At 42.4% G+C, this 19,559-nt stretch overlaps 1 protein-coding gene and 1 long non-coding RNA gene across 2 annotated transcripts in view; one reads left to right on the forward strand and one right to left on the reverse strand.

The window, feature by feature from the left end:
- Window positions 1-6,791, reverse strand: part of Chsy3 (chondroitin sulfate synthase 3) — a 241,215-nt gene extending 234,424 nt beyond the window's left edge. Inside the window, exons 1-2 of the mRNA XM_034517627.2 lie at window positions 5,984-6,791; window positions 2,850-3,133 (exon numbers count right to left, since the gene is read on the reverse strand). Of these exons, the coding sequence (XP_034373518.1) occupies window positions 2,850-3,133; window positions 5,984-6,791 (1,092 nt within the window). The remainder of the gene's footprint in view (window positions 1-2,849; window positions 3,134-5,983) is intronic.
- LOC143434299 (uncharacterized) overlaps window positions 5,705-19,559 on the forward strand; it is a 73,527-nt gene continuing 59,672 nt past the window's right edge. Inside the window, exon 1 of the long non-coding RNA XR_013103697.1 lies at window positions 5,705-5,765. This is a non-coding gene — a long non-coding RNA (uncharacterized LOC143434299). The remainder of the gene's footprint in view (window positions 5,766-19,559) is intronic.

Genomic DNA, 19,559 nt, shown 5'->3' on the forward strand with positions numbered 1-19,559 from the left:
AGGATTCTTGAACAATGCAGATTGAGATAATCTATTCCACACATTCTCCTTTAATTTGGTTACATTATAATGCAATTTAGAAGCATTCCGGGTTTCATGGTCAGTTTACTCTCATTGGGTTCTTGGTATTTCTAAAATAAAACAATACAATTTTCTCACTCTTGGTCAAAAAAAAAAAAATCCTAAAAGTATGTAACATGTAATTAAGGTTTTAATTTGTAGTCTGACTCTTTTGATAACGATGAATCAACATTACTAATGACTGCTAAGTGAGTAAAGTTTAAGAATCCATGTCATAGTGCTCCTGATCGAATACCACCAGGCATGATGCACAGCACCGACCAAGACAATGTTAACCAGCATGTGCTGACAACCTGACACAAACTCAACACTGTCTAAGGGCCTTGAAGCCGTTCAGTGTGTCATTTACACTCTGCACTTCAGGAGACTTTTTTTTTTTCCAATGCTAGAACCAAATGCTGAAATGATCTGTTTCCTGCAGACTCTGAAGTCACTGACAGACAAGTGTCATTCCAAATTTAAACATACTGCAAAGGTTACTGGGACTATCACCAATGCACAGCCTACAAGAGACCATGCACATCACTTGAGAACATTTTCTTGCTGTGAAACATGAAAAGATAAAGCATAAGGTAAAGACTGGACGTTTGAGGCAGAATCAGTGAGAATACAGGAGACAATGGAAGATGTGTTTTGCTAGAACTTTCTACTTGAGGCAATAAATTATCAAGAACTCCATAGTTCTCCATTTTTTATTTTACTCATTCTTTCAAAATTTCTGTAGCATATCTTCACATAAAATTAGCTAAATGTATTTTATACATTAAGTATTGGTGTTTCCCAGATAATTTTATATTAAAGAGAATTCTTTTTTTTTAACTGAGTTCAGTGAAGGTGCCTTTCATGATAGAAGCTGTAATACTTTGTTGTTAATTTTCTTCTAAATACTGTTGTTTTGTTTTGCTTTTAGGATAAAGCCTGACTATGTAGCTCAGGCTAACCTCAAACTTACAATCCTTCTCTTTAGGCTTGTGAGTGTTAGAATTACCAGGATGGATTACCAAAGCTTTAGGACAGCTTTATAAAATAAAAATTGCTGCTTTATTATTGAAAGCAATTACTCGTATAATCATTTTAATTTGCTTAATATAGATCCCAAATACATCATTATCAGTAAGTTTCCCTGCATGTAATAATGATTTAAAATACCTCATTGAATTGTATCATAAGACAATTTTTAAAAACTAAACAAATTAAAGAGATATTACACCCCTGAAAGAAAAAATAAAAGGAACCATGTAACTTTGGGAAACAATCATTTCACTTGAAATGTATTTTCCTTAAATGCATTTTCCCTGCTAAATTTATGAAACTTTTGAAGATAAAGAAGTTAAAATGAAGGTAAAATGAAATTAAACTTTAAATAACTGCAAATCAAACTGGATTAAAGTTGTAATGTATTATTTAAACACCAAATCAATTGTTACTAAAATTATCTTTCAGAAAAACTATTTTAAAGGACAATTCACTTGATTTCAAAGCCAAATTCTAAAGGGGAAAAAAATTCCACAAAACTAATAGCCACAATGTTCTAACAGTCCCTACCTCTCCATATTTAAATAATTCTGGTTTTTGATAGATTGTCACAAAAATAGACATGAATAAAGTCTAGAGAACAAGTGAAAAACACAGTCATGTGACACCCTCAGGCATTTCCCCAGATTACTCACACACTAGCAAGTAAGCCAGAAAGTGTTGGAAATGAACCTATCATGAATGACATATTGTGGACCTTACCCTAAGTGTTCAGTTCCCACCTGAGAATTCTCAAGGACTCCACATGTTAGCCTTGTGAAAACAAAGAGCTGTTATCATGTAAATAAAGAAAAAAAAACAGGTCAACAAATAATAAAAAATTATGTGGATGGAACTACAATTGGCCCTCTTGTTAAAGACAAGTGAATACACCTGCATATAAACACCAAAATAAATAAATAAATAAATAAATAAATAAATAAATAAAGAAGAGTGTGGGGTTACATCCGGTGGCAGAGATGTAACCAAAAGTTTGCTTACAGTTACGATTCATGCTACCGACAAAACCTTAGCAAGGCTTTGGGTCTAATAAGAAAGATGTGTCCCACAATCATTTCCAAATCCATAAAGTCAGCTACCATGATTTTTTATTGGATATTTTATTTATCTACATTTCAGATGTTATCCCTTTTCTTTTCCCCATCCCTCCCCCCAAAAACCTTTAATCCATCCCCCCTCCTCCTGCTTCTTTGAGGATGTGCCCCCACCCATCCACTCACTCCTGCCTCCCTACCCTCAAATTCCCCCACACTGGGGTATCCAGCCTTCACGGGACCAAGGACCTCCTCTCCTACTGATGCCCCACAAGGCCATCCACCACTACATATATAGTTGGAGCCATGGGTCCCTCCATGTGTGTTACCATGCATGTTACCAGCACTGGTCATGCTGTATTCCCACCGCACCAAAATTGGCACTTGAAAAATAAATGATTTCATATTCTTGTTCTGTTTAGACCCTGGGAGCTTTGGTTGGTTGGTACTGTCACTCTCCCCATGGGGACAGAAGCCCCTTCATCTCCTTCAGTCTTCTCTCTAACTCCTCCATTGGTAACCCTGTGATCAGTTCAATGGTTAGCTGCGAGTGAGCATCCACCTCTGTATATGTCAGGCTCTGGCAGAGCCTCTGAGGAGACAGGTGTAAGTAAATAATAGATAAGATTGTTGTCCAGGATGCAAAGTGGCATGCACCTGTAATAATACATGGATATCCCGTCACACCTTAAGGCTTACCTCATAAGACCAGACACACTGCGTCCCACCGAAGCGCCGAACACACCTTCCTACTTCTACGTCTTCGTGAGTGGTGTACATTTCTCTGAGGCATTCGCCAATATGAGGCACCATCCGCCTGAGAACCTCTCTGCTGAAGATCATGCCAGGTCCTCCCATGCAGAAGTTCTCCCCAGGCTCCAGCCCCAGCTTTCCAAGTTCCTCAGTATTCCCCAGGCCAGTCTGTCCCAGGTAGAGAGGCTTGCTGCTATTTAGGGATCTTAGAAATTCTTCTAACTTATCACCTAAAAAGAGAAAGCGAAGAGTCACCCCCTGTCCTCATTTCACAGGCAATTACCACGTTCAATGGAGTGAAAGAACTTCCGCCATTTCTTTTAACCTTCTCATACACCTGATACCATCGGGAAAAAGAAACAATTCTCCTTTGCTGCTTTCTGTCATTTTTTTCTCTTTTTTTTTTTTATCAATTATTTTATCTATTTACATTTCAAATGCTGCCCCCCCTTTCCCAGTCTCAATGCAAAGTTATGGGTATTTCTTAAACCTTGACACAATTTTAACAAATGTGTCATCTGATTTTTCAGCAAAGGTGAGATGAAGCGAAGGGGAATAAACATTGTTCGTTAGTACATTTGAAGTAACAGAGACTCTCAGAAATACAACATAGTATCAAACGCTGATGTTTGGGGTTGGTCTAGCAATCTGCTGATAGCTGTGAAACAGTTTTCTTTGTGTTTATATTTGTGTCTCTATCCTGCTGTGTGGGGATGTAACATCACATTCACATACATGAAAGCCAGAGTTCAACCTGAGGTGCTCTTCCTCTGGTTCCAAGCACTTTGGGTTTGAAGACAGTATGTTGCTAACTGACCTGGGTGTACCTTTAGAGCATGTCTTTCTCATTTGCCTGAAGCTCACCAAGTAAACTAGACTGGCAGGCCAGAGAGCTAGCTCCAAAGAGTGTTCTACCATGTCCATTATGCTCTTCTTTTTGACATGGTTTTGGGGGATGCAACTCTGGTCTTGATGCCTGCAAGGCAAGCACTTTACCCATTTAGCTACCTCCATAGCCCCAATATCCAACAATCTTTTTTTTTTTTTTATAATAATCAACGACTTGGTTGGGCGTTTCTCACTAATTAAACTTCAGTCATACACAAGGTACATTATTTAGGAGGTGATTTAAAGGGAACCTCATCTTGAAACTGAACTTGGGAAGGCATTATTTTAGAGAAAATAAATCATGAACATTACGATCAAAATAATGAGATATACTGAGTTGTGGGTGGTAAGTTGATCCAAAGAATTTAAAATAAAATCCTGTAGCTATAAGAGTTCAAAGCATTTGATATTCTACATAGCAATACATCAGAATAAGTTACCACTCGTCAATGTTTTTAGCCTTGGTACTCTCATTTTTGATAAACAGGGCATGTGGCCACTATCTCCATCCCTTGTCGTGATCACCCTCTGGCTGTCAACAAGAAATTTTTTAAAATGATAACTGGATTCTTAATAGAAATGCAATTTGATTTTAATAGAAACGGCATGTGGCACTTCAAAGATCTGAGGGACAATATACCCCAAATCATTAAAACAAATGGCAGGAGTAGGCCCTATCAATGTACACTGCAAAGTGCCACTCCTTTGCAGGAAATCTTTGTGACTTTGATGAGAAATAGAAGATAATTATCCTAAAATCTAGGTACCTCAAGGCAATGAGCAGAAGGCAGCATTTCTGAAAAATACTTTTTCTTTGACTCCACCATAAATACCACACTTGAGGAATGCAATCATAACAGACTGGTTTGTACTTAATTATCAAAATCTCTCATTTCAAATGGCACCACAGAGATCTGCTCCTCTCCATTAAACTCAGAACAACTCTGTTAACAGGGCACCAACCCCTTACCCCAAAGAAGACCTTTGGGTTTGCTTGCCCTTGCATTATGTGAAGGGCATTATCCTTGATCGTGACAAAGTCATAGGTCTACAAATAACCAGCACATGTCTAGAGGGGCTGCACTCCTTAGAATAAGAGGTAGGGGGCGTGGAAGGCAGAGCTTGCTCCCCCAGGACAAACCTATTCTTTCTTTGCAGTCTTGTCCCATCTTTTCCATTGTCTGAACCAAAAAGTTGACTCCTGTGCTCTGAGGAACTTTGAGCTATTGGGCTCTGAAATGCTCTAGCCAGAACTGCTGACAATCTGGATAAACGGCTGCCCCTTTCTTTTTTAACACGGACAAAGTTTCCTTATGCTGTGACTGTATGGTGTGGTCTCGGTAGTTCTAGAATCTGTCCAAACGCTGCAGCCACCAAGATCAACTGGAAAGGTTCGACTGTTAGTTAGTGTGTGTGACGCAGCTTGCAGCTACCAGGGTCTGCATAAATCGAATGCACCGTCTACCCCTCTTCTTCACCTGATCTTTGGGGAGTCCCACCCATAGCCCCTGGATTTCATTAAGGTGTGGCAGAGAATGGGGAATAACTAGGTCCTTGACTGGAAGGAACAGCACACTGGGCTGGTGGGTGTATCTAAGGTCTCGGTGTGGGGCAAGTTTCTAAAAGCTTCAGAATGTCCAAACAGGAGTCTGGGACAGTAAAAGGTGGCTATCCTCAACTGCAACTGTCCTAAAACCGCTCTAGATTAAGCTGAAACAAAGGAGCAGGGTAGTGAAGCAACAACGTAAAATATCCAGCCCTGCTCTAGTCAGCATCTTGCATCTTTCCATCCTTTAGCCAGGACACGCCCCTCTGGACAGATTTGGGAAACTATCACCTACAGCGAGCTTGGGGGAGGGGCGGGAATGGCTTTTGGGTTAGATCTGAGGTCCCTTTCTTTGCCTTCTGAGTAGAGACCTGAGCCAGATGGAGTGAACAGCTGCAAGAGCGAGGAAAGTGAATGAAGCTGAGCAGGTACGAGGAGGGTACAGACTGCAGGAGAGGAGGCGCAGACTAAGAATGGTGGGCGGATTCGAGGGATGGGGATAGCGGACCAGGGGGCTGCAGAAGCCCAGAGCAGGTGCTGGCAGAGAAGCGATGGAGTAGGTGGGTAGGGGCTGGAGTTGACAGCAGAGAAAGAAATCGGAATTGGGAGGTGGGCAGGGAGGGACAGCTAACACTGAGGAGGTCACCTTTGATGTAGACATCGTCGTCGGCGCGCATGAACCACTCATACTTGTCCAGATAGTGGTCGTGCATGTACTTGATCATCATGAAGGACTTTTTCTGGGGAGGATAGGAATCGTCGACCCCCGGCAGCGCGATGACAGGCAAAGGTGGCGGGGGCTGGCCGAGCGCAGCACTAGGAGGCTGCTGACTGGAAAAGAACTCCACGCGGCCAGGGATGAAGCGCGCCCAGGTCCGCTGCGCGGCCAGCGCGCGACTGCCCAGGTACTTCTGTGCGGTCATCACACCCACGTACAGGAAGTCCCCGGGTCCGGAGGTCGGGGCAGCGGCACCCCCGTCCCCGCTGCCGTTGTGGCTGCTCCCCGGCCGGCCACCTTTCCGAGGGCCAGCCGCGCCCCCATCCTCCTCCTCCGGTTCCCCTTTGGCAGCCGGAGCGCCGGGAAGCGCCGTCGCACCTTCGGGCTTGTGTCCTCGACTCCTCTGCGGCAACGGAGCCGGCTGCTGCCAGGGGCTGCTCCGAAAACTGGGACCTCCCGGCGCCGCCTCCGGCCGCTGAGGACCAGGGAGCTCGTGGCTGGCAGGGGGCGGCGACTGCTCTAGCCGCGGCCGGGACTGGGGCTGGGGGAGCAGCTGCTGCGCGTCCACGCGGGGCCCGGTAGCCGAGCGGCCGTAGTAGGAGCAGAGACTGGAGCCGCGTCGCCTCTTCTCGCTCAGCTCGGCCACCCGGGGGGCGATGAGCCAGGACGCGGCGGTGAAGCCCAGGACCAACCCCAGCGCCACGCTCACCCACGGGCGGCGGGAGCGCACGGCCATCGTAGCAGCTCGGAGCACGGAGGCAGAGTGGGCGGTGTGGGCGCTGTCGTGGGTCCCCTAGGCTGGCTGCCGCTCCGGCTGGGTCTCCGCGCCCCTAGCCCGGGGCGGTGAAACGCCGCCTGCGCGCCGACGCGGGCTGGCTCTCCGCAAGCCGAGCTGTGCTGCAGCTCCCGGCGAGGTGGCCGCTCTGCTCCGCGCCGTGGCTCCCGCCGAGGGTCGGGAGTGAAACTTCGGCAGCGGCGGAGGCGGCGGCGGCGGCGGCGGCGGCGGCGGCGGCGGCCGCGAGAGGAGCTGCAGGAGGAGGAGCGGCGGCAGCAACGCGTCCGCTTCTCGGCTGCCACCCTGTCACAGGCGCGCCTGGTCCCTCCTCCTCCCGAAGCCTCCGCCCTCGCTCCCCGCCTCCCTCCCGCCCGCTGCCGGGCTCGGGACCGGCCCGAAGGAGGAGCCACCCGCGTCGTGGCTGCCAGGCGTGGGGAAGAGCGGGCCGCGGTATTTCCCCATCACCCGTCCTTGGACGCCCCCCAGCCTGCGCCTGGGTCGGCCATCCTCCTCTCCGGAAGGAAACGACGCCTGTGCGGCCACCTCCGGCTTTCAGCGCGGCTGTCCCCTGGTCTCCCCACCTCTGGCTCCACTCTGGGTCCCGTCCCGTCCCGCCCCCACCCCCGCCCTCTAGACAACGCTTCCCGGGCCTCTGCTCCCGCTGGGTTTTTCCAGTGAGCTCGGATGCTGGAGCCCCCAGCGAGCTCGCACTGCTGTGGGTGGGCTCCCCTCCCCCAGCCCCCGGCCCTTAGCGTCCTAGAGTGACCCTATCCCACCGCTGTCCTCCCGAGGTCTGAGGAGCCACTTTGGAGGTTTTGGTTCTTAGTGGCTACACTTACTGTTGCCACTGTGCCGCGCCCTCTCTCTCCACTCACTGCCAGGAAACCAACGGTCAGCCCCAGCCTAGCTGCCCTACCTGCATCATTTTTACCCTCCCTCCTTCGGTCAGAGCATCAGCTATACTTGAGTCTCCTGAGAAACAAATCTGAGATTGGAAATATGCTCTTCGAAGGCTGGGAAAGAGTGGGGCAAATGAGAACCCGGAGAGGGTATTCAACCCCCAAAGAACTTGCAAAGACTGTCCTCCACCTGTTGACTTGGGAAATGTGGGACTGTCTGATCGTCCCCTCCTCCGCTCTTCTGGTAGTCTCTTGTGTGGGAATAAGAAGCATGAATCATTTTCTGTCTGGGAAGAAGACTAAGTAGGACCAGCAAATGACTACAAAATGCGAACAAATCAGAACTAGCCTCAAAGAACCAAACTGAGGAAACGTTCATCCCAGCAAACTTAATGATAAAATAAAAATAAGAGGTGTAATTTTTGTTCTTGCCTATTCTGATACACTAACACAAGCTAGTTCATCTCTCTGGCAAAGGAACCCAAAATGGTTAAATTGTACTGGCCAAAATTACTTTAATAATGTGAAGAACTGATCTGAAGGTGAGTTCTACTTTGAAGGCGACATTTCAAATTTGTTCTTTGGAGGTTGTGTGCCTAACCATATACAGTCTGGTGTGTCTGACATCCCAAACCTTTTACTTCTCAAATTTCCGTGTTCTGCTTTACACATCAACCCCAACGGGATGGTATTGAATGGCATTAGGCATAGTGGAGCTGGCACCGTCTCTGGAACAGTAAGTCTGCTTGGAACCATTGCAGGACGGTTCTTTCCGAGCCAGTCACTGGCTGTACATGAGCCCAGCTAACTAAAGGTTGCTCCTGCTTGTCTGTGAACCTCTTTTCCTTTCCACGTCTGAGGCTTGCCCTGAGACTCATGGGAATGAAGGCCATCCTAGTCTTTTCAATGTCGAATTTCAACTAGGAAAGAAAGCTAGCCACGCAAGCAGGACTCTTCTGGTTTTCAATATATTTTCGCCATTTTAATTTTCACGTAACTGTTTCCTCATAGACATCTGCTATAAGGGATATTCTCTATCACTCTCATTGTAGCCACTGACCACATAAGATTTGGGGCCACTTGAAATGTGGCTAGTGTGACTGTTTTCAGTTTTATGTAACTTCAATTAGTTCTGATTTAAATCGCCCCGTGCGGTCAGCTGCTGCTATGATGGGTAGTACATTTTCAGAGTTTCCCAATTTCGTGTGGTCAGTGGTTGAGAACCACGTCTGCTTACACATCAGCAAACTCCCCTGCAAGCTCTGAGCTGCTCTTCATTTTAACCGGTTGGCCTACAAAGCCATTAATTCTCATTAGGTACAGATAACCCACTCAGGACCTGTTTAGAATAATTGAGAAGAAAGTTAACTCCATTTATTAACTTGCTTAACAAGCAAGTATAGGATATTGCATACTGCTCAAGGCAGAGAGCTTTGGACTTGGAGACCCCAGCTACATAATTGCTGCCTACTGACACAGAGTTTATTGTTCAGACACTGATGTCTAGGTGGAGTTAACACCCCACTGCAAAGTATCTCAGTGTTGTTAAGTAATAGGCTGGAGAGTATTCTAGTACCTTAATATATCAGTGTAAAAATCAGGAAGGCACAAGAAGCTTTATATAATAAAATGAAGGTTTTGAAGCAGTATTCAATGCTACCTGTGCGATTTGGGGAACCTGCTTAAAAATCCTTTGAGCTTTAGTTTTCTCTCATGAACATCACATTTCTGTGAGAATTTATCAGCACACTGAATGTGTTAGTACAGCCTGGAGAGCCAGGGAATGTTAGTTCTTACTCCCCTGATCTCTTCAAATATTGCATCATTTTTATACTTATTTTCTTTTATGAAGTGTGTGTGTGTGTGTGTGTGTGTGTGTGTGTGTGTGTGTGTTCATGTATGTCTATATGAGTTCTTCCCTTCTCAGGACATCAGGCTCAGCAGCCTTAACCATCTTGTCAACCATCAAACATCGGTTCTACATTTCATTCCTTCATTTATTTATCAAATATTTAGTGCCCATTGAGAACCTGATGCTGTTGAAAAAACAAACAAACAAAAAAAACAAACAAACAAACAAAAAACAAAACCAGCAGTAAAAAAAAAGACAAGGCCCCTGTCTTTGTGGCTCTCCTATTTAAGGATATATGTAAGTCAATAAGCGTGTTAGCTGATCAACCCACACTTTCAAAAATTGAGATAAATAGTAACAAGATGCATGGGAATGAGACTATTTAAAATTGTTATATCAGAGCTATTTCTATAAATTTCCTGATATTTCTATCAATGATAGGCAAAAATAAGGGGCGAGATTCCCAGTCACCAAACCTCTGGGACAAGCATAATATACTGTTGATCATCAGATTTGAGCAGAGTTTGGGAATGAGAAGTGGCTGCTGTCCAAAGGAAGAAATATGAACTCCAAATGTAAGTTATATAATCAAAATGTTTAGCAGTCACATTTAAAAATAAACTAGGATGATTATCTTTCATGCTCTTAAATTAACATATCCAAAATGGCATTATAATATGTAATCAATATAAAATTATTAGTGAGATTATTAGTGAGATGTTTTACAGTTCTTTTAGTGACACTAGTTTTTCCAGGCCATTGTGCCATATAACAATTCATTTGAACAGTTTCTGTGTTTAATACATACAGGTAGCTAGTGGCTAACAGTGCACAGTGTATATTTAGTGTCTTAAAACTATTTGTAAAACGTCTGGATTTATTCTGAGTGGCAATAAAGGTGTTATGTAGAGTAATCTTAAGGTTATTAAAGGTGTTGTATAATCTTATAGTTATTATTTTTATTTTACAAGAAGAAAATTACTTATTTTTTTATCAGTTCACTCTAGGGCCTATGGGAGAAAAATATAGAGAAGGGGAGATTTGTTGTAGAAAGCATTGAAATATTACTTCCAGCAGCTGTATATATATATATATATATATATATATATATATATATATATATATATATACTGGGTGTATATACCAGTGCTAGAGACCATGCCTAGCATGTGTGAGGCCATGAGCTCAATTACAAACCCTGCAAAAATTCAGCATAAATTTCAGCATAAATAAATACTTTTAGCAAACAAGAAAATGAAAATGCCCTTTTGTTCTTCACCGACAGTGTTTGCACTTCTTCCTTGAATTTCAAGGAGACACTGTGAGAAATGTCGCTAAGTTTTGTATTTTAAATTACAGTTTATTTATTCATGGGGGTGGCACATCTTGTGCTATGTTGCACATGTAGAGCAATAGCTTCTGGGAATTGAACTCAGGTCATTTGGCTTCGGCACCTTTAGTTTACCCACTGAGTCATTGTGCCAACCTGAAAGCATTTTTGTTAATCTGAATTAAGTATTAGGTTTGTTGAGATTCCTATAGTTAGTTATTTGATATTTCCCAAAGCCAGTGAAACAATTTTTTCTAGACTTATTTTAATCTTGAAGGTACATGACTTTTAGGATAAGTATTTTCTGACACACACACACACACACACACACATATATATACATATATATGTATATATATGTGTGTATATATATACATATATATGTATATATATGTGTATATATATACATATATATGTATATATATATATATTAAGAAGAACTTAGAAAAATCTCTCTGGGCAAGAGATGTTAGAGGTATATTGACACGGAATCTGTCACTCAGGAGCCAAAGAGAAATTATGTGTAGAAGAGAAAAGGGGATTGCCTAGGAAGCATTAGGAACAGCCTGTTTGCTGCAGTCAAGCAAAGAGCACTGGATGTGTCAGGAAGGTGTGGTGTCTCTGCCTGAAGATCCCGAGGACACTTGCTGTTCTCCTCTGGACAAGGATGTCTCAGTATGCAAACTAACAAGCCACCTGGTAAAATCGCTGTGAATCAACATGGTGGCCGATTTCCAGAGAGGCAGCAAGAAGAGCAATGTCCTAAAATGGGAATCTTGAACAAAAGAAATAATAAAATTGATTCTCTGTCCTCCTTCAATACTTTAAATATTTCAGAGGTGACCAGGTGTAAGTAGTGCCACATAGGATTCATTCACAACTCCTCAGGGATAAAGTTCCTGAGCTATGTCGTCATCTGGAGTCAGGGTACGGGTTGAATTGCTGATAATAGAGTCGAGTTGGATGACAGCATCGACCCGCCACTGGAGACCAAAAGTGACAAAGGTACGCCTGTTCTGAGGACAGTCCTTGTGCATTTGTGTACTCCCAAAGAGCTAGCAGCAGCTAGTAGAATAGTTGGGTAGAGTAGGCTGAAGGTAAATATTTAAATAAATAATTCGACACATACTTCTGAGGCTCTAACCAAGTCGAGGCTGGTACTGGCACTTTGATTTGTGATTCTATTGAGCTATTTCAGATGTCAGCATTTTTTTTTTTTCAATTGACGGATCTGGACTGAATTGATTTCATTTGTGTGAAGCAACTGTGGCATCTAGTGGTTAGTGATCATAATGGTAACACAGTTTGCTTCTAAAGTATAAATCATGTCATAGATACTTTTCTCATTGAGGGTTATTACAACCATCGATAGTAAGGTAGCTATTTTGTTATACATTTACTCCCTCAAACATCTGAACAGGAGAAAATGATCAAAGTTTACATAGTGAAATAAGAAAATGTAATTACTTAGAGCCTATCACAAATTGAATACGTTGTGGCCGGATTTTAATCTATACTTAGTAAAAGAATAAGAAGCTGTGGTTAGTTTTATACAGTGACCGGACATCTGAATTTTAGAAATGAAATATTAATTGTTAATTCTGCGTTTATGTATGATAATGCTATTGGGGCATGATATTTTTAAAGAATATTTTCAGAGCAATACTCAAATGTTTACAGGTAAGCTGGTATGATGACTAATTCAAACAATATTGCCTGAGGTGACACTACCTGGATATTGACATGTATGAAGGTTAATGATTTGGGGAGGGTGCTTAGTTTGGAGGAAGGGTGATTACCTTTGGAAAAATTTAGAATTCTCCATAATAAGCAGCTTAGAGCAACTATTTCTATTTTGTTTGTTTGTGATTGGTGCAAATTCAACAGTTTTTTCAGTAGATAATTGGCTGAGATAACCACCTGCACAAAGGATCACTTAAAAAGTCATTTGGCAAGAGATTGAGAATGCAATTTGTGTTGGTTTGAATTACAAAAGTCTGCCAAGACTCTTCTATTTAACCATTTGTTCCTAGTTGGTGGCCCTTAGGAGGTTATGGACCCTTTTGTAGGTGTCACCTTCCATGCATTACTGGGGGAGAAACATGGGGGGTTATGGTTGTATTAGTCTTTGATCAGTTTGACACACACTGGGGTCCACCTGAGAAAGGGGGTACCTCAATTGAGAAAGATGCCTCCAACAAATTGATTCTATTAAGTATATCTGTGGAGCATTTTTTTTTTTTTTTGATTAATGATTGCTGGGTGACAGCTCAAGCTACCTCTGGGCGGATGAGCCTGGCTTGTATAAAAAAGCAAGTTACAGGAAGCCTTGGGGAGCAAGCCAGTGAGCACCATTCCTTTATGACCTCTGTTTCAGTTTCTACCCTGCTTGTATTTCTGCTTGGCTTCCCTGAATGAGGATGGACTTATGACCTGGACATGTAAGCTAAATAAGCCCTTCCTCCTCCCCAGGATGCTTTTGGTCATGATGCTTGTCAAAGCAAACAGGAACTAGGGACAATTTTATCAACACGATAAAAGTGGACTGGGACAGCAACCTTGCCCTACTTCCAGCTTTCATATTTACTTCCAGTTTGTGGATAGAAATGGGCTCAGCCAACTCCTGCTTCCTTATCCAAGCTTTCCCTGCCATTGCCATGCCTCCTCTGACATGATGGACTCGTTTCTCTGGAGCCATAAGTTCAAATAAACCCTCTCTTCCTAAAGGTGCTTTTAGTCAAGATTTTTTTTTCCCACAGCAACAGAATGATAATTAATTTGACAATGTCATTGAGGACTAGGTCAGAGGCATCCAAAACATAAGAGAAGCCTTGTCTTCCATATTCTGTTCACCACAATGGTACTCTCAGTTGTAAGAACAATGTCTGGTTGACTTCTCACAAAGAAAGAAGCATCATTTCTGATGTGAGGATTCTTTTTCAAAGTAGAAAAAAAAATTGTAATCATACAGTAAGCTGCAAAAATTTTAGAGAGGACATAAACAGAAATATAAATTTCTACCTTTAAGTTTCTCTCTTCACTGTTCTCCTAAGATATTAATAAGCTGCAGTTCAGTACCTTAATCTTAGTATTTTTAAAACATATGTGCCAGCTTCCTCTGTTCCGTGTTTAAAACCGGCTGCTTACTCCTACCTTCTTGTTTTGTGAGGCCAAGCTGTGCTGGGGAAACACACCATTTAGACATCGCATCTAAAATTTTCTTGTAGCCACATTTTTTAAAAGTAAAATTAGTCTTAATATTACATTTTTGTTTATTCAATAATTTTGTCTCTAGGTAGTAAACCTTAAAACCCAGTTTTTAAGTTAAAAGAAAACTTACTTCAGACTGTTTATAAAAGTTATTATACTACTTTCTAAAATATTCACATGTATATTTCATAGGGACACACAACAATGTGTTGTGTGTGTGGTATTGATTTTATGGGTATCATATTTGTTCAGTGCCATTTTATTATTATAAAAATGTATAAGAGGAGAGATTAGAAATTGTCCTTGTTGATTACAATCCTGATTAAATTTCAGGATGTTTTCCTAGGATGCAGGCAAGCTTAGGCATCACATCTTTAAATAGATTGTCAAGGAGTCATGCCTTAGGCTTAAAGATTGAATATTCTATCCAAGATTCTACATCTCAAGTGAGGCAGAAATGGCTTATAATTAATTTTACAGTGGCTGCAGACAGCATGACTCTTATTTAATTTTGTAGCAAACTAATAATGACCCACAAGTGTCCCAGTCTTGAAAGTTAAGCTATATGTATGGCTGTGTTAGCAGTAGGGTGACAGCTGCTTTACCGACTCTCCAAGATCCTTCTTTGGTTTTGGAAATGTAGTAATTTCATAAAATAGTTTATTTGTTCACATGAACATGTAATGATTGTTACTTTATATTAATTAGTAGATTGAGATCTAATACTTTTCAATTTTAACTTCTTAAATAATATTTCCACTCCTTGACAATTTTAAAGATTTGTCATTGTTGTTGTTGCTAACATTAGTGTGTGTGTGTGTGTGTGTGTGTGTAGGTATGTGCATGTGCCCCTTGGAGGCCAAAGATATTGACTCTCCCTGGAGCTGGAGTTACAGTTACCAAACATGGATGCTGGGAATCAAATTATCCTCTGCAAATGTGCAAATCCACACTCTGCAGCTGAGCCATCTATGTGACCCTCCTCATCAATTTTTAAAAATATAAAAAATTATTCTTTTTAAAAAATGTTTAAGAACACTAATCTAAAGAAATTCCTTCAATGTATCGTTTTCTTCTCCCTGGAGCACTGCAAAAAAGCTCTCCAGGAAGAAGAGTTAAAAGCTGTTAAACTTGGCTTGGTAGCTCATCCTTCCAGTCTCCACAGAAAAGACACGTGGGGCCAGTCTGGGGTACATATGGGTGTGAGACCCTGCAGTGTTACTGGAGAAACTAAGCTCCCTTCTCTTTGATCCTTAGACTCATTGGTAAGGAAATTTAGAAACGAACTTGGGAGGGAGCTCAAGGACAATTTTATTAGAGTTTGAGAATAAAACAACTGGACAGGAAAAGCTATAACTCTCAGTGGCTGCTGGGAAGAAAAGGGTGGAGAAAAGGAAAAGAAAAAGCCACATCATGTGAGGCCACACTGTGGAGACAGGTCTCCATCTCAGAAGGAGGAAGTAGCTTCAGAGACAAAGAGCAAGAAAGCCCAGTGTCTGGGACAGCTTTGGTGAGTATGAGAAAGAAGAGAGATGGAAGGAAAAGGACTCAGCTCTTGGTGCTCTCTGACAGAAGCCCTGAAGGGTTTAACATGGAGAAGGAAGGAAGATAAGCACATCATTTCACTAAAGGAATAATTATTCCTCCCATTTCTTCCTAGGAAGGAAGATAAGCACATCATTTCACTAAAGGAATAATTATTCCTCCCATTTCTTTAGCATGACTCTGAATCAGCCTTCCTGAGTGGAGGAGACCACAATGTATCATGTTCTAATTTTAGATCTCTTCAGTTGTTTCACCCTCCCACCCAGGGCCATGGGCATTCCCTTCTTTGAGGTCTAAGTAGTGGCAAACCTTTTCAGTGTTGCTTCAGAAATGGAAGGTGGGGTCCAAAGCCTCAGTGGCCTCGGGGACCTCTAACACTATGCAAAATTTTCTCCTCGAGAAATGAGAGCTCACCATTGTTTAAGAATTAAACCAGGAACAGGCACCTGCAAATATTTCTGGCATTTTAGACTGGCACCAGGATAAGACGGAGTATTTTGACGTCTGCTCAAACACAGGAATAGAGGTCCCTATCCCATTTTTTTAAAGTTTCTGTCTTCATCAGTATTAAAAAATAAATTAACATGCAGAACAAGCCAACAACTAGGAGTTAAGATACTTTGTTTCTAGCTTTACACTCTGACAGAACAGCTTCTGTCCTTGAATTAGCATTTGTTGAAGTTTTCAGTGTTGCAAGTTGGGATGCTAAGCCCAAAGAAAATGCAAACTTCTTTAAAATGGTAAAAATGGGTCCCATAAAAGGATTCAAAGTTTGACAAAGGAGGCTGGGGAGATGGAGTGATGGGTAAAGTGATTGCTGCCAGTAGAATGAAGACCTGAGTTCAAATTCCTAACAGTGACGTAAAAGCCAGGAGCTTCTGTAACCAAACTCTGAGGGAGATGTGGTAGCAGATACATGGAGATCACCAAAGCAGACTGAGCAACCACTCTAGCACAAGAGTAAGCCCCAGATTCTATAAGAGACTTGATCTCAAAGAAGTAAGCTGAAGAACAAACAAATAGAATTTATTAAGTAATATTAAGTAAGTTATTAAGTAATAACTTAGGAGTATCGGAGGGGAGGTGTTAGCCATGTGGAGGTTAGGGAGTGGCCCAGCCATTGAGCTGTTTAAGGCATACTAAAATATAAGGCTCTCTCTCTGTCTCTCTCTCTGTCTCTCTCTCTCTCTGTCTCTGTCTCTCTCTCTCTCTCTCTCTCTCTCTCTCTCTCTCTCTCTCTCTTTCTCTCCGTGTGTGTGTGTGTCTTTCATTTGGGAACACCAGGTTAATTTGAGTAAAGGTTAATTGGCAACTGCAACAGTGGTATAGCTGGGCCTTGAGGTAGAACTATTCACAATCTTCTGAGAAACTTCAAATTGATTTTCGGAGTGGTTGTACAAGTTTGCACTCCCACTAGTGGTCGAGAAGTGCTCCTCTTTCTCCACATCCCGCCAGCATGTGCTGTCCTTTCAGTTTTTAATCTTAGCCCATCTCAAAGTCCTCTTGATTTGCATTTCCCTTGTGACTAAGAATGTTGAACATTTCTTTAGGTATTTCTTGACCATTCAAGTTTCCTCTGTTGAGAATTCTCTGTTTAGCTAGTCTGTGCCCCATTTTTAATTGGCTTATTTGGATGGTTACTGTCTAATTTACTGAGTTCTTTTTATATTTTGATATTATCCCTCTGTCAAATGTAGGGTTAGTGAAGATCTTTTCTTATTCTGTAGGCTGTCATTTTGTCCTAATGACAATGTCCTTTGACTTACAGAAGATTTTCAGTGTCATGAGGTCCCATTTATTAATTCTTGACCTTAGAGCCTGAATCACTGGTGTTCTGCTCAGGAACTTGTCTCCTGTACAGATGAGTTCCAGGCTATCCCCCACTTTCTGTTCTATTAGATTCGGTGTATCTGGTTTTGCATTGAGGTCTTTGATCCATCTGGACTTGAGTTTTGTGCAGGGTAATAGATATGGATCTATTTGCATTCTTTTACATGCAGACATTCAGTTAGACCAACACCATTTGTTAAAGATGCTCTCCCTTTTCCATTGTATGGTTTGGCTTCTTTGTTAAAAATCAAGTGCAGTTGGGGGATATAGATACTAAAATGAACACTTCTTGTAGCCAGGCAGGACTCAAAGTGGAGGGATAAGGACAGTAACCCACCCACAAAACCTTCAACACAAAATGTGCCCTGCCTACAAAATATGCAGGGACAAAGATAGAGCAGAGATTGAGGGAATGGCCATCCGATGACTGTCTCAAATTGAGACCCATCCCATGGGGCAAGAACCAATCCCTGACACTACTAATGCTATTCTGTTCCTAGTATAACTGTCCTCTGAGAGGCTCCACCCAGAAGCCAATGGAAAGAGGTGCAGAGACTCACAACCAAACTTTAGATGAAGCTTGGGAGTCTTTCAGAAGAGTTGGGAGGATTGAGGGACTGGAAGAGAACAGGGACTCCACAGGAAGACCAACAGAGTCAACTAACCTGGACCCTTGGGATCTCTCAGAGACTGAATCACAAACCAAAGAGTGAGCACAGGCTGGACCTAGGCCTCCTGAACATATGTAGCAGATGAACAGCTTGGTCATCATGTGGGTCCCCCCTCCCCCCAGCAACTAGTGCAGGGACTGTCACTGAGCCTATTGCCTGCCTGCCTGTGGATCCCCCACCCTAAACGAACCGCCTAGTCTGGGGAGAGGAACCTGTGTGAGAAGGTATGAGAGGAGAGGAAGGGATGATACTGGCTTGTAAAGTGAATAAAAATAAATTTAATAATAATAATAAAAATAAAAATAAAGAGCAAGTAGTTATTTGGAAAGTGACCCCAGAGAACATTAATAGAAGAGATGTAAGGAGGAAAAGGAATGATAAGAGAAAAGAATGAATTACTAAATGCAGATTTTAAAGCCTACTCCCTTGATGGATGTCATCATTTGAGTGAGAATGGCTTCTACTGGCTCATACATTTGCATATGAACAACTATTTTGGTTCCTAGTTGGTGGATTGCTTAAGGATTATGAGGTGTGCCCTTGTTTGAGAAAATGTGTCATCGAGCACAGGCTTTTAAGTTTTCAAGAAAAGTCCTGGCCATTCCCTGTGTCTCTATCTCTGTTTATCTCTATCTCTAACTATGTCTCTCTCTCTTTCTGTCTCTCTTTCTCTGTGTATGTGTCTGTCTGTCTGTCTGTCTGTCTGCCTGCCTGCCTGCCTGCCTGGTGCTTTTAGATCAGGTAGGAGCTCTCAGCTACAGCTACAACTCCATGCCTGACTGCACACTGCCATGATTCTCACCATAATGAACATGGACTCACCCTCTGAAATTGTAAGCAGCTCTCAAATTAAATGCTTCCTTTTCTAAGTTGCCTTGGTCATGATGTCTCCACAGCAACAGAACAGTAACTGGGATAGTAATAACTGAAGTTTACATTTCGTTCCTAGATTCTGATAACAACATAGAACATGGAGGGTGGATTATTCCACTGTAGGAGAAAGGAATTTGGGTGTTTATTGGCAGACACGTCAGTCATTGATCTTAATGGCTGCTTCCAGGAACATTCATTTCCCAACACTTTCCTTTGTACAGTTCACAGTGCATCCCAGCTGTCAGTTAAAGGGAAGACAGACAGCTGACCACACTGAAGGGGAGGTCACATGATCACGGCTCTGCTAAGCTCCCTCTCCACCCAGGAGTTAGAAATCACAGTCACTCCTACAGCAGTGCAGTCACAGTCCACATGAGAGCCCAAATACATTTCTCAGCAATTCAGATTTTCTTTTAGTTGAGGAATGGATCTTATACTAGCAACTTTCAAGGATCTATTTGTCTTGGTGTTTCCTGGATGCCTTTCCTGTTAAACTACTGTTAAAATTTTATTGAGAAA

Source organism: Arvicanthis niloticus, chromosome 14, assembly GCF_011762505.2.
Source record: "Arvicanthis niloticus isolate mArvNil1 chromosome 14, mArvNil1.pat.X, whole genome shotgun sequence".
NCBI lineage: Eukaryota > Metazoa > Chordata > Mammalia > Rodentia > Muridae > Arvicanthis > Arvicanthis niloticus.